The sequence below is a fragment of the Scyliorhinus canicula genome, chromosome 1, assembly GCF_902713615.1.
Source record: "Scyliorhinus canicula chromosome 1, sScyCan1.1, whole genome shotgun sequence".
Classification (NCBI taxonomy): Eukaryota; Metazoa; Chordata; class Chondrichthyes; order Carcharhiniformes; family Scyliorhinidae; genus Scyliorhinus; species Scyliorhinus canicula.
The window spans coordinates 113,413,224-113,426,837 of record NC_052146.1 but is presented as its reverse complement, the minus strand read 5'-3'; the positions used below and the strand labels follow the sequence as shown (position 1 = coordinate 113,426,837).

The window sequence follows — 13,614 nt, the reverse complement described above, 5'->3', positions numbered from 1 at the left end:
TCATTACTTCTTCCTATAACTCATTCTTTTCTAAAACAGTGGAACTCCTTACCTCCCTTTGTCTTCTGTTCTTCCTACAACTCACAGGCTTTCAAAGCCCAAGGTTGGTGTCACCTAATCGTTTCTTCCTGAGATACCTCATCCTTTCTTCTACTCTTTCCAACCTTGGCAGTGTATTGTACTATGGCCTGTAGCCCTTCACCTGGGTTTCCCAATAATAAAACAAATACAGATAATCTAGACACCAAAGACAATTGGAAGCAATTCCAAAAATGAATTGTGTGTGTTTTGCTGGATTTATTACTACAACATTGGTTTTAACAGGAAAGTCAATCGTGTGCATTATGTAACAGCTGACAATCTCAAATATTTAATAGAAATACAAAAATAGCCACATTTGACTGAGAAATAAGGACAGAAAATATTATAAATTATTTCTGTCCCTTAAAGAGGAAAGATAGGTTTTAGCATTCTGACTAAGGATCCATCCTTAAATTTCAACTTATATTTTTGCCTTTCAGAGGTTGGAGGACCTACTGTGTGTTTTGAATGTATTTTTTCTTTCCACATTGAAGTAAAAGTTTTGCTGCAAGAAATAAACAGTAGAATATAAACTCAGGACAAGAATACTAAGCTTTCCCAAGCAGGGATTTTTTTTTTTTTAAATTTAGAGTACCCAATTCAGTTTTTCCAAATAAGGGGCAATTTAGCGTGTCCAATCTACCTACCCTGCATATCCTTGGGTTGTGGGGGAGAAACCCACGCTAACACGGGGAGAATGTGCAAACTGCACACGGACAGTGACCCAGAGCCGGGGTTGAACCTGGGACCTCGGCGCCGTGAGGCAGCAGTGCTAACCACTGTGCCACCGTGCTGCCCCTCCCAAGCAGGGATAACAGGTACGTGTGACATGCTTACCTGCAAGACAGGGTGAATGACAACTTTGGAGTGCTCAACTTTTACTTCTTCCTCTTCAATTCCTGTTGCCACAAAACTGAACCCTCGGAATAATTTGTGAGCACTGGCACTCGGAGGAACACCAGGAGAATCTGGGATCCGAAAAGAAACGTTTGACATGAACGGAAAAAAATGAGGCTTGTATGGAAGAATAGAACATAGACCATAGAACATACAAGGCAGAAGAAGGCCATTCGGCCCATCAAGTCTGCACCGACCCACTTAAGCCCTCACTTCCACCCTATTCCCATAACCCAATAACCCCTCCTAACGTTTTTGGTCACTAAAGGCAATTTTAGCATGGCCAATCCACCTAATCTGCACATCTTTGGACTCTGGGAAGAAACCGGAGGACCCGGAGGAAACCCACGCAGACACGGTAAGAATGTGCAGACTCTGCACAGACAGTGACCCAGCGGGGAATCGAACCTGAGACCCTGGCGCTGTAAAGCCGCAGTGCTAGCCACTTGTGCTACCGTGCTGCCCTTCAAAGTGATCATGAACAACATGGCCACTTTAATAAGGAACCTGGAGCTGAATAAGGGAATGATTTTTTAAAAAGTGAATCTGATATCATAACTCCTTCTGATGGTTCAGTGACGGCATCTAATAGGACTGAAAGATATAAGATCCGACCTAATGGCCTTATCGTGCCCGACTTGGTACGCAACAAGATTGTTAAATCTCGCAAGAGGCCTCTCGTGAGATTTACGAGGTCTAACAAGGCATCACGATCTGGATCTTGCCTTCACTGAGCATGATCCAGACTTGCATATTCAAGTAAAGCAGTTAAGCTCCCTGGAAAGTGTCTCTGCTGGAGTTACCCAAACAACCTCACCTCGGAGACTACCCCATGGCAAAATGGCACGGTGGGGGGGGGGGGGTCTCACAGGTGATCGGGGCCCCCTGGTGGTCGGCTCTGGGCAGGGTGGTACCCCGGTATTCTTGATACCACCTGGCAATGCCAGGGTGCCCAAGTGGCACTGCCAGGCAGACAGTGATACTGCCAGGGTGCAAGTGCTAAGGTGCCTGGATGGCATCATGCCTGTCCCAGGGATCGGGCCCAGGTGTGCCCTGTTTTTATGAGACTGGGTGGGGGGCCACCCATATCTGCCATCAACATAATTGGGGGCCCTGCCCACTGGACCTGGCCTGCCCCTCACTTTTCCATTTTTGCCATCGAACCCCTCCCCCACCCCCCTAGAATCCCCATATCTACTTTCTCTTGAAAACACCTCTCCCAGTATAGATCCCATTCCTCCACCTTTCACACCTCCTAGGCTCATCAAAACCTGTTCGACCAGGCTCCAATGACCATGGCCCCACCCTCCACCACACTTGCGTTCACTAGCCAACTTACTGCCCAGGCCCCCCAACACCCAATCCGCTGACCCATGCCCAGTCCCTCAAAAAACAACCATCAAATAAACAAACCCGGTGCAAAACACCACGTCCCAGAAACTACTGTCACCCCAAAATTCTGCTAATCGCTTACCCCATGTGCCCCCTGTGGTGAATTCAGACTGCATTGTAATTCACACTGTATTGCATTGCATTGTATTATGTCCTTGTGGGCTCTGTATGTGAGCCGTTGCGTGGCTCTGCCCATAGGGGGAGATGAGGAGCTTGTACAGGGCTCCACCCTTGGCTCCGCCCATGGCTCCTCCCACTACCGGAAGTATAAAGTGCTGCATCCATAAGCCTGCTCTCAGTTCCTCTGGTCGCAGGCAGGCTCAGTTGTAAGACTATTAAAACCACAGTTTACTTCCAATCGCGTCTCTAATGAATTGATGGTCACAACAATTTAATAGTCTTAGAAAACTTGAAGAAAACTACGATGGAATCAGCCCTCAAACCTGATCGACTACAACTCGACCCGCAGGCTGCAGAGGCGAATGAAATCTTCCTACACTGGCTTCGATGTTTCAAGGCCTACCTGGTTGAATCAAGCACATCCAAGACTACAGAGGAGCAGAAACTGAGCCTACTGCACGCATGGGTGAGCCATCGTATCTCTACGCAACTCAATTGTACCACCTCATATACAGAGGCACTGGCGATGCTCGACCAATTGTATGTGCGGCCGATTAACGAGGTCTACGCACGGCACATTTTCACGACCCGCTGCCAGCGCCCCGCAGTGTCGCTGGAAGATTTCCTGCGTGATTTAAAAGCCCTTGCTCAGGACTGCAATTTTCAGGCTGTAACGGCCTCCCAACACATGGAACTCGCTGTCCGTGATGTATACGTTGCAGGGCTCAGGTCTAACTATGTGCACCAGCGACTACTTGAAAAAGGGGCCCAGAACTTGGAGGACACTGTAGGGTTAGCTACGACTATGGCGGTCGCGTTCCGCAGTCTGAACTCATTCCCCGCGGACCAAGCGACCCCATCGTGGGCCCCCAATCAGCGACTGCCCCAGGCCTGCGCCGCGCGGGCACCCACCCACTACGGAGCGCCGGCGTGCCATTTTTGTGGCCAGCCCCAACACCCATGGAAGCACTGCCCGGCCCGCAATGCGACCTGCAGCAGCTGCGGTCGCAAAGGACACTATGCGCCGGGTCTGCCTGGCAAAATCTAAACTTTCTAACTCCCCCGCAGTCCAGAGCACTCGCCTCCCAAACTCGCAGGACCGCAGACCCCGTAATGCTGCAGCGTGTCTGCCGACTCCGCCCGACACGTGCGACTCATGGGGGCCGCCATCTTGGCAAACCTCCCCCACGCGGCCAGCCATGTGCGAGTCATGGGGGCCGCCATCTTCCTCGCCGCCCGCCAAATGCGATCCACGGGGGTGGCCATTTTGGACGCCATCTTCTTCATCACCCGCCACGTGCGATCAACGGGGGCCACCATCTTGGCCATCGACCTCACCTCACCTCGACGACTACGACCTCAGCGGACAGTCATCACGGGACCATTCCAGCACTGCTGATCGAGCCGCCGACTACCCGCAATTCAACGCGGTCACGCTGGACCAGTTGCGTCCGAAGCACCTCCAGAGCTCGATGATGTCCGTTAAAATCAACGGGTACAGGACACCGTGCCTCTTCGACTCCGGGAGCACCGAGAGCTTCGTACATCCTGACCTGGAAAGACGCTGTTCGCTCCCTATCTTCCCTGCACGGCAAACTATCTCCCTCACCTCGGGCTCGCACTCAGTCCACATACAAGGGCGCACCGTCGCGACCCTAACGATTCAGGGCGCCAGCTACTCTAACTTCCAGCTGTACGTACTCCCTGAACTCTGCGCCTCACTCTTACTCGGGCTCGATTTCCAATGCAACCTCAAGAGCCTCACACTCAGCTTCGGCGGACCCCTATCTCCACGCACTATCTGCAGTCTAGCGACTCTGAAAATCGATCCCCCTCCACTCTTCGCTAATCTCACGGCTAACTGCAAACCCGTAGCCACTCGCAGCAGGTGGTATAGCCTGCAGGACAGGGTATTTATTAGAACCGAAGTCCAGCTGCTCCAACGTGAGGGAGTCATAGAGGACAGTAACAGTCGCTGGAGAGCTCAGCTGGTGGTCGTCAAGACCGGGGAAAAGTTACGGATGGTGGTTGATTATAGCCAAACCATTAACCGGTTCACGCACCTCGATGCGTACCCCCTCCCCTGAATTGCAGACATGGTCAATCAGATCGCCCAGTACCGCATATTTTCTACGGTGGATCTGAAGTCTGCTTACCACCAGCTCCCAATCCACCCGGAGAACCGCCACTACACGGCGTTCGAGGCATACGGCCACCTCTTCCACTTCCTCCGGGTCCCCTTCGGCGTCACGAATGGGGTCTCGGTGTTCCAACGAACAATGGACCGAATGGTGGACCAGTACGGGCTGCGGGCCACGTTTCCGTATTTGGACAATGTCACCATCTGCGGCCATGATCAGCAGGACCAGGACGCCAACCTCCACCGATATCTCCAAACCGCCCAGAAACTCAACCTCACCTATAATACGGAGAAATGCGTTTTCCGCACTACCAGATTAGCCATCCTCGGCTATGTCGTGGAAAACGGAGTCCTGGGCCCCGACCCAGACTCTTACAACTCCCTCTCCCTCATTGTCCCAGTGCCCTCAAAAGGTGCCTGTGATTCTTCTCATATTACGCCCAGTGGGTCCCCCAGTGTGCAGACAAAGCCCGCCCACTATTTAAGACCACACTCTTCCCACTGTTAGCTGAGGCCCGCCAGGCCTTCAACTGCATCAAGGAGGACATCGCCAAAGCCGCCATGCGGGCGGTGGATGAATCCGTCCCTTTTCAGGTGGAGAGCGACGCCTCAGAGGTCGCTCTCGCCGCCACTCTGAATCAGGCAGGGAGACCAGTCGCCTTCTTCTCCCGAACCCTCTCCGCTTCAGAACTTCGACACTCCTCAGTCGAAAAGGAAGCTCAAGCCATTGTGGAAGCCGTACGGCACTGGAGGCATTACCTCGCAGGTAGGAGGTTTACCCTCATCACCGACCAAAGATCGGTTGCCTTCACGTTTGACAACTCGCAAAGGGGCAAAATTAAAAATGATAAGATCTTGCGGTGGAGGATTGAACTCTCCACCTATAATTACGATATCATATATCGACCGGGGAAGCTCGACGAGGCCCCAGATGCCCTGTCCCTCGGCACGTGCGCCAGTGCGCATGACGACCGCCTGAAGGCTATCCACAACGACCTCTGCCACCCGGGGGTCACCGGCTAGCCCACTACGTCAAAGCCCGAAATCTGCCTTTCTCCACCGAGGAGGTCAAAGCCATCACCAGGGATTGCCCGATCAGCGCGGAGTGCAAACCGCACTTCTATTGACCAGACAAGGCCCACCTGGTAAAGGCTTCCCGGCCCTTTGAACGCTTGAGCATCGATTTCAAAGGGCCACCCCCCTCGACCAATCGAAATGTGTACTTTCTTAACGTCATCGACGAATTCTCCCGCTTCCCGTTTACTATCCCGTGCCCCGATATGACCTCCCACACAGTCATCAGAGCCCTGCACAGTGTCTTCACCCTGTTCGGTTTCCCCAGCTACGTACACAGCAACAGGGGTTCGTCCTTCATGAGCGACGAGCTGCATCAGTGCCTGCTCGACAAGGGCATCGCCTCCAGCAGGACTACCAGCTATAACCCCAGGGGGAACGGGCAGGTGGAGAGGGAGAACGCGACGGTCTGGAAGACCGTCCTACTGACCCTCCGGTCCAGGAATCTCCCGACCTCACATTGGCAGGAGGTCCTCCCCGACGCGCTACATGCAATTAGGTCCCTCCTATGCACTGCCACCAACCAGACCCCTCACGAATGACTATTTGTTTTTTCTAGGGGCACTATAACGGGGGCTTCGCTCCCATCCTGGTTGAGGACACCGGGCCCGGTTCTCCTCCGGAAGCACGTCTGGGCACACAAAACAGACCCGCTATTAGAGAGAGTGCTACTGCTTCATTCGAACCCCCAATACGTCTTTCTTGAATACCCCGATGGCCGCCAGGACACCGTTTCCCTCCGGGACCTGGCGCCTGCAGGATCCACCACCACCACCGCCGAGGTACCCCTCTCACTACACCCCACCCAACCCCCACGCCCTCCGCCCCCCCGCGTCTATAGGTTCCCTGTCCACGCTCGCCGCCCCCGCGCCTACAGGTTTCCTGTGCTCCACGTCGCCCATCGCACCGGTCAGGAATGAAGCTCGGGCCGAAAAACCCCCGGAGTCCACCCTCATATCCACACCGATCGTCACCACCCAGCCACCCGAAGAGGCTGCAACCCCGGTGCTCCGCCGATCCCAAAGGATGACTCGGACACCGGACCGACTCAACTTGTAAACCCGTCATCCCCGCCGGACTTAAACGGAAATAAAGCCGTATAAAGATTTCTTGAGGTATGGCTTCATTAATTGTGCCAATGCAAAGCCCATCTGCATTATGTGCAGGGAAGTACTGGCAAATGAAAGATTAGGCCCTCAAAACTTCAAAAGCATTTGAAGACGAAGCATGGCGAGTTTGAGGATAAACATCTTGATTTTTTAATGAAAATTTAAATCATCAGCTGAAGCCCTTCGCAGAAATGTAACATTGAATGACAAAGCAAGTGAGGACCAAGCAGGCTCACCTGTCCCATTAAAGGTAAGCAAAAAGATCAGTTGCGAAGTTCAGGCAGTGTGGGTCACGAAGGTCAGTCAGCGTGGGTCGCGAAGATTGGCTCGCAGGCATGGGTCCTGAACAATGGGCAGTTGGTAAAAATTGGTCCCGGGCAAAAAAGTTTGAAAAACACTGCCCTACAACATGGTGGCAGCGAATGTAAAGATCCAAAAACTCAAAAAGACATTGAGAGATAAATTTAAATCCTGGAAGGCCAAAGGAAAATTTGAAGAAGCATTCTGACCTTAAGAAAAGATCAAGAAGTAGATGCTAATGAAAATCACCTGAGAAAAGCTCCAAAGAAAGACTCATCCAAGGCCCAGATCGTTCACATAATTAATGACTCTGGAGAAAGCGATTCCTTAGATACATGATTATTTCAGGTCTGGATATAAACGTGAAACTTCACAAGCGAACACACTGTAAATTTTGTAGGCCCGATAGGAGATTGCATTATTATTAGACAAGAAATCAACAAATCATCTGCTAAATTTGAAGTATTAAAATTAGTTGATTTTTTTTAACCTAAGTAGTAACAAAATCATCATAAGCGCTAAATTTAATCAGCACGTCCAGCAGCAACGAGAACCTGTCGACTGTAATGATCTATACAGGATGGCTGAAGGCAAAGACTATGAGGACCTAAAATCTGAACTTATCAAGGATAGAATCATTGTCGGAGTAGCAGACAACAGTCCTCAGACATGCTGCAAGCAAAGGAAGATCTAACCCTCAAGACAACTATCCAGATTGTTAGGCAGTCTAGATTCGATGTGCAGCACGGATCCATTTTAAGAGGAAAAAGTAAACTGTGGTACAAAGAAAACCCCACAGTCCAGTTAGTTAAACAGCACAGAAACACGGAAAGGTTCAGGTCAAAGGAAGCAATTCCCTAACCGAACAGCGGATGTGACCAGTGCAGCATTGTGCAGCCCCACAGGCAAGATCAATGTCCTGTAATTTAGGTCCAATGAAACAAAATTGGACACTTTGACAAACTGTGCAAGGGCGAAACATCAAAATGCACAGAAGATGCAAAGGTGATTCATGAGGTCGAGACTGCATACCAAAAGGCTGCACAGTCATGCTCATTGGGTGAGGTCAAAGATTCTGGATTTTCATTTGGAATGCGGGCTTTTTAGTTATTGACCATCTCACAAACTTTAAATTTGACACAGGAGCCAGTGTTACGGACCTATTGGACAAAGAACAATGACAGAGTGATCTCTGGCTTTAAACAACAGGCATACCACTGTATGGGCAGCACAGTGGTAAGCACTGGTGCATCATAGCACCAGGGACTTGGGTTCAATTCTGGCCTTGGGTGACAAGAACAACGATCGAAGAACAAAGAACAAAGAAAAGTACAGCACAGGAACAGGCCCTTAGGCCCTTCAAGCCTGCGCCGACCATGCTGCCCGTCTAAACGAAAATCTTCTACATTTCCGGGGCCCGTATCCCTCTATTCCCATCCTACTCATGTATTTGCCAAGGTGCCCCTTAAAGGTCACTATCGTCCCTGCTTCCACCACCTCCTCCGGCAGCGAGTCCCAGGCACCCACTACCCTCTGTGTAAAAAAACTTACCTCGTACATCTCCTCTAAACCTTGCCCCTCACACCTTAAACCTATGCCCCCTAGTAATTGACCCCTCTAACCTGGGAAAAGTCTCTGACTATCCACTCTATTTATGCGCCTCGTGATTTTGTAGACCTTTATCAGGTCACCTCTCAACCTCCTTTATTCCAATGAGAACAAACCAAGTTAATTCAACCCCTCCTCATAGCTAATGCCCTCCATACCAGGCAACATCCTGGTAAATCTCTTCTGCACCCTCTCTAAAGCCTCCACATCCTTCTGGTAGTGTGGCGACCAGAATTGAACACTATATTCCAAGTGTGGCTTCACTAAGGTTCTATACAGCTGCAACACGACTTACCAATTTTTATACTCAATGCCCCAGCCAATGAAGGCAAGCATGCCGTATGCCTTCTTGACTACCTTCTCCACCTGTGTTGCCCCTTTCAGTGACCTGTGGACCTGTACACCAAGATCTCTCTGACTGTCAATACTCTTGAGGGTTCTACCATTCACTGTATATCCCCTACCTGTATTAGACCTTCCAATGTGCATGACCTCACATTTGTCCGGATTAAACTCCATCTGCCATCTCGCCGACCAAGTCTCCAAACGATCTAAATCCTGCTGTATCCTCGGAAAGTCCTCATCGCTATCCGCAATTCCACCAACCTTTGTGTCGTCCGCAAACTTACTAAATATATATGTATATTATATATATATATATATATATATATATATATAGAGCAAAGGTCCCAGTACTGCTCCCTGCGGAACACCACTAGTCACAGCCCTCCAATCAGAAAAGCATCCTTCCATTGCTACTCTCTGCCTTCTATGACCTAGCCAGTACTGTATCCATCTTGCCAGCTCACCCCTGATCCCGTGTGACTTCACCTTTTGTACCAGTCTGCCATGAGGGAACTTGTCAAAGGCCTTACTGAATTCCATATAGACAACACCCACTGCCCTACCTGCATCAATCATCTTTGTGACTTCCTCGAAAAACTCTATCAAGTTAGTGAGACACGACCTCCCCTTCACAAAACCGTGCTTACTCTCGCTAATACAACCATTTGCTTCCAAATGGGAGTAGATCCTGTCGCAGAGAATTCTCTCCAGTAATTTCCCTACCACTGATGTAAGGCTCACCGGCCTGTAGTTCCCTGGATTATCCTTGCTACCCTTCTTAAACAAAGGAACAACATTGGCTATTCTCCAGTCCTCTGGGACATCACCTGAAGACAGTGAGGATCCAACGATTTCTGTCAAGGCCTCAGCAATTTCCTCTCTTGCCTCCTTCAGTATTCTGGGGTAGATCCCATTAGGCCCTGGGGACTTATCCACCTTGTTTTTTTGGATCTCAACTATGTGGAGTTTGCACATTCTTCCCGTGTCTACATTTGTTTTCTCCAGGTGCTCAGGTTTCCTCCGACAGTCCAGTGCGGGTTAAGTGGATTGACCATGCAAAAAGAAAATTACCCCTTAGAGTAAGGGATATGCAGGTTAGGTGGGGTTGCAGGGATAGAGCGGAGGAGTGGGCTTGGGTAGGGTGCTCTTTCAGGGGGCTTCCTTCTGCACTGGGCCAGAAGGAATCGCACTTCTGGCCATAAGTTTGATTCTGGAACCACTAAGGGCTACTTTTGTAGCCCTGAATCTCCTCAAAATGGCAGAAGATGTCAAGGCAACCACTAGCCATAAATTGTACAGAACTACAAGTTTCTAATAGATCAATCAAGAAAGAGCATTGTAACAGACAGGACGGGGTGTCAATTTTAATTGTCCTGATTTTCCCACACTCTACCCATCCATAAACAGAAAAATGTTTTTTCATTCCCATTTCCCCCTTTATAAATGTGACTTATTTTCTCTAACTAAGTTGAAATGTTTCAGTTCTCTATATCTTGTACAACAAACTTGAGGTAAGATGAAAATTAAAGGGTTGGTATCTTTTTATACACGCGCATACAAGAGGGTTTCACAACTTCCACCCCTTTTACACTCACAATAAATGGGGGACAAGGAAAAAGGGCGGTGGTTCAGGGCATGACCAAAATAAAAAAAAAATGTGTTTTACATGTGTCCGGAGACCAGAATCAGAAGTCAACTGGAATGTTCCTTCCGAGGGGAGGTTGGCTGATTGTAGGATGCTCCATTTTTCTAGAGCAAGACTTCCACAGCAGGGGAAGGCTGGTAGAATATGTTAGTTGGGATGCACGAGTTCCAGGGCTCCATCAGTTGGCAGGTTTGATGAGGCCCGAGTTTTTTCTGCTGCCACTGGTTTGATGGAAGGCAGCACGGGTTATTGCCTGAACTCTTGTTCACATTAGAGGTCAAAACAGTAACTGCCGGAATTCAGTTCCAATTGGCGATATCACAGTGCAGCTTGGTGGTGGTCATTGACGTACCTCCTCAATGTTAGACAAAGAATGATTGGAATCTTGAGGTTTAATTGGAGTCAGGATTCATAGAATCAGACACTCAGAATCTCTACAGTACAGAAGGAGGCCATATCACCCATTGAGTCTGCACTGATCCTTCGAAAGAGCACTCTACTGACATCCAATCACCCGTCCACCCCACCCTATCCTCATAATCCCATAATTTAACCTGTACATCGCTGGATACTAAGGGGAAATTTATCATGGCCAATCCATCTTTTGACTGTGGGAGGAAACTGGAACACCTGGAGGAAACCCATGCAGACATGGTGAGAATGTTCAAATTCCACACAGTGAGCCAAAGCCGGAATTGAAGCAGGTCCCTGGTGCTCTGAGGCAGCAGTGTTAACTGCAGTGTTTTTGGAGACACTGGTGTCGGGCTAACTAACTGACACTCCTTTGTCAAAACCATTGTGTTCGGGCTACTAATGCTTTGGCCACATCAGCACCATTATGGGAGATTAAGGCCTGCCAAGGTTTTCCTTTCAAAGTTAGCTGGAGTAGACTCATCGCCATTGTTACTCTGAAACGGCTGCAAGGCATCACGTTTTCTTTGCATTGTACATTTTGAAAGGCACATAAAATTACTTTATAAAGTAATCCAGCTGATGAATATGTTTTTTTTATCTTTCACATCTCGACTATGATAATATCCTAACTGGACTTCATCTCTGAACTGTCCTCTCTCTTTGCAGACCAGGTTTTGTCCATTTTTGCTACAGGTACTGTAAAGCCCTCATTGGTCAGACCAACCAACCACACAGATGGTTCCCATCACAGCTTCGGTGGAGGATAAACAAGAGAGCAACCAACAACCAGAAGAGCCTCAATATCCGATTCCGACAACTGTAGATGAGGTCAACACTATGCTGCAATTCCCAGCGATCAAGCCAGACGATGCTGGAGCTGAGTAATGGCCATCAATTGCCGATAGTACACAACACAGCCAAATGTGAAATTGGGCTTACTAAAAAAACACAGCCTGATAACAGGAAATGCCATCTTTCATCACAAAGGACATTACAATGACCCACATGATGAAAGAACTGCAAGAATCAAAAGGGAGAGGCGCACAAGGTTTGTGCACCTACTCGAAACAGGTTGGGACCACAACTATCTATCAACACAAATGCCGAATCAACAAAGAGCAATTGAATACCAAGGAATGCCAAAGAGTGATATGCATGGACAGAGTCTACCTCTCCTCAGACAGAGGTGCGAAGGCCTCCTGACCACCTACATCTATGAACTCAGAGACTTGAAGGGCTCAGATGGGGTAGTAATAACAATGTAAATACAAGGAGCAAACAAGAATAATTTGAAATGCATTGGATAAAGACTTGGGGGGGAACGTGTAGAATAAGGGTCTGGTCCATTAAAGGTTAATGTGGGACTGAGTACAACCACCACACAATAACTGTCATAACCCCCACAAGGAAATCATTATCCACCTCCCTGTGAGGTTTGTGGGATATGAGCTTCCCAGGTAGGGGCGGAGGCCCAGCCAGCTGGGGCTCGTTAAATCAAGTATAAATACCAGCCTGAGCGGGGACTGTGATTGTATATAGTTACTGCCGGGGGTAGCTTATTGTTTAAAATAAAATCCATCTTTACCTTGCTATGCTGGCTTCCTTGGTCATTAAAACAATTTAAGGAAACACATGACTCACACCTAAGGGTCAGTCGAGTGTTGAATAGTGCTGTGCGCACAAGTAAGCATAGAGACAGTTCCTAGTTTGAACGCTTTACTGCACATTTATAGTCTTGTGGTTAATAAACACCCAAGGTTAACTTTCTTAAGACTACAAGCACGTCATTAAAATGTACAAAATGGTTTCTAACACCCTAAAATAGAGAGAAAGTAAGACAGTAAGAAATTTAAGGTTTAAAAAACACCAGATTTTAGAATTAGTCAGCTCAGGTTTCAATGCTGGAACAAAGTAAGTTTTTATTCCTGTCATAACTTTTTAAAACATTTGGTGAACAGTTAAATTTCCATAATAATCACTGTGAAAATCCCCTAGTCGCCACACTACGGCACCTGTTCAGGTACACTAAGGGAGAATCACGAATGTCCAATTCACCCAACAAGCACGGCGGCTTTCGGGATTTGTGGGAGGAAACCTGAGCACCCGGAGGAAACCCACACAGACACGGGGAGAACATGCAGACTCCGCACAGGCAGTGATGCAAGCCAGGAATCGAACTCGGGTCCCTGGTGCTGTGAAGTAAGTGCTAACCACTGTGTTACCATACCGCCCATAATTGATCAGGTCATAAATCTCCCCACATATGCATTCAGTACAAACCTTTAGGTGTTCGCTCTGTAAACTCAGGATCAAAATAAAAGGTATCATCAGGCCTGGCCACAGCTGGTTTGAATGGTGGCTTCAGTTCCCGTCGGTAGAGTTTCTGGAAGCATAAGAAACTATTTAACATCGCTGGAAATCTATACTGCCCTACAATTCTCATTTAATGTTTTGCGAGTTATTTATGCTTTTTAGGTTGGCATTCACTC

General features: G+C 48.7%; 1 protein-coding gene across 3 annotated transcripts in view; it reads right to left on the bottom strand.

Moving 5' to 3' along the window:
• Positions 1–13,614, bottom strand: part of LOC119966427 (ribosomal protein S6 kinase 2 alpha-like) — a 491,201-nt gene that overhangs the window by 105,551 nt on the left and 372,036 nt on the right. For all 3 annotated transcript variants that reach the window (XM_038798070.1, XM_038798079.1, XM_038798087.1), the window contains 2 exons: positions 13,406–13,508; positions 919–1,049 (listed from right to left, as the gene is read on the bottom strand). In XM_038798070.1, the coding sequence (XP_038653998.1) occupies positions 919–1,049; positions 13,406–13,508 (234 nt within the window). The remainder of the gene's footprint in view (positions 1–918; positions 1,050–13,405; positions 13,509–13,614) is intronic.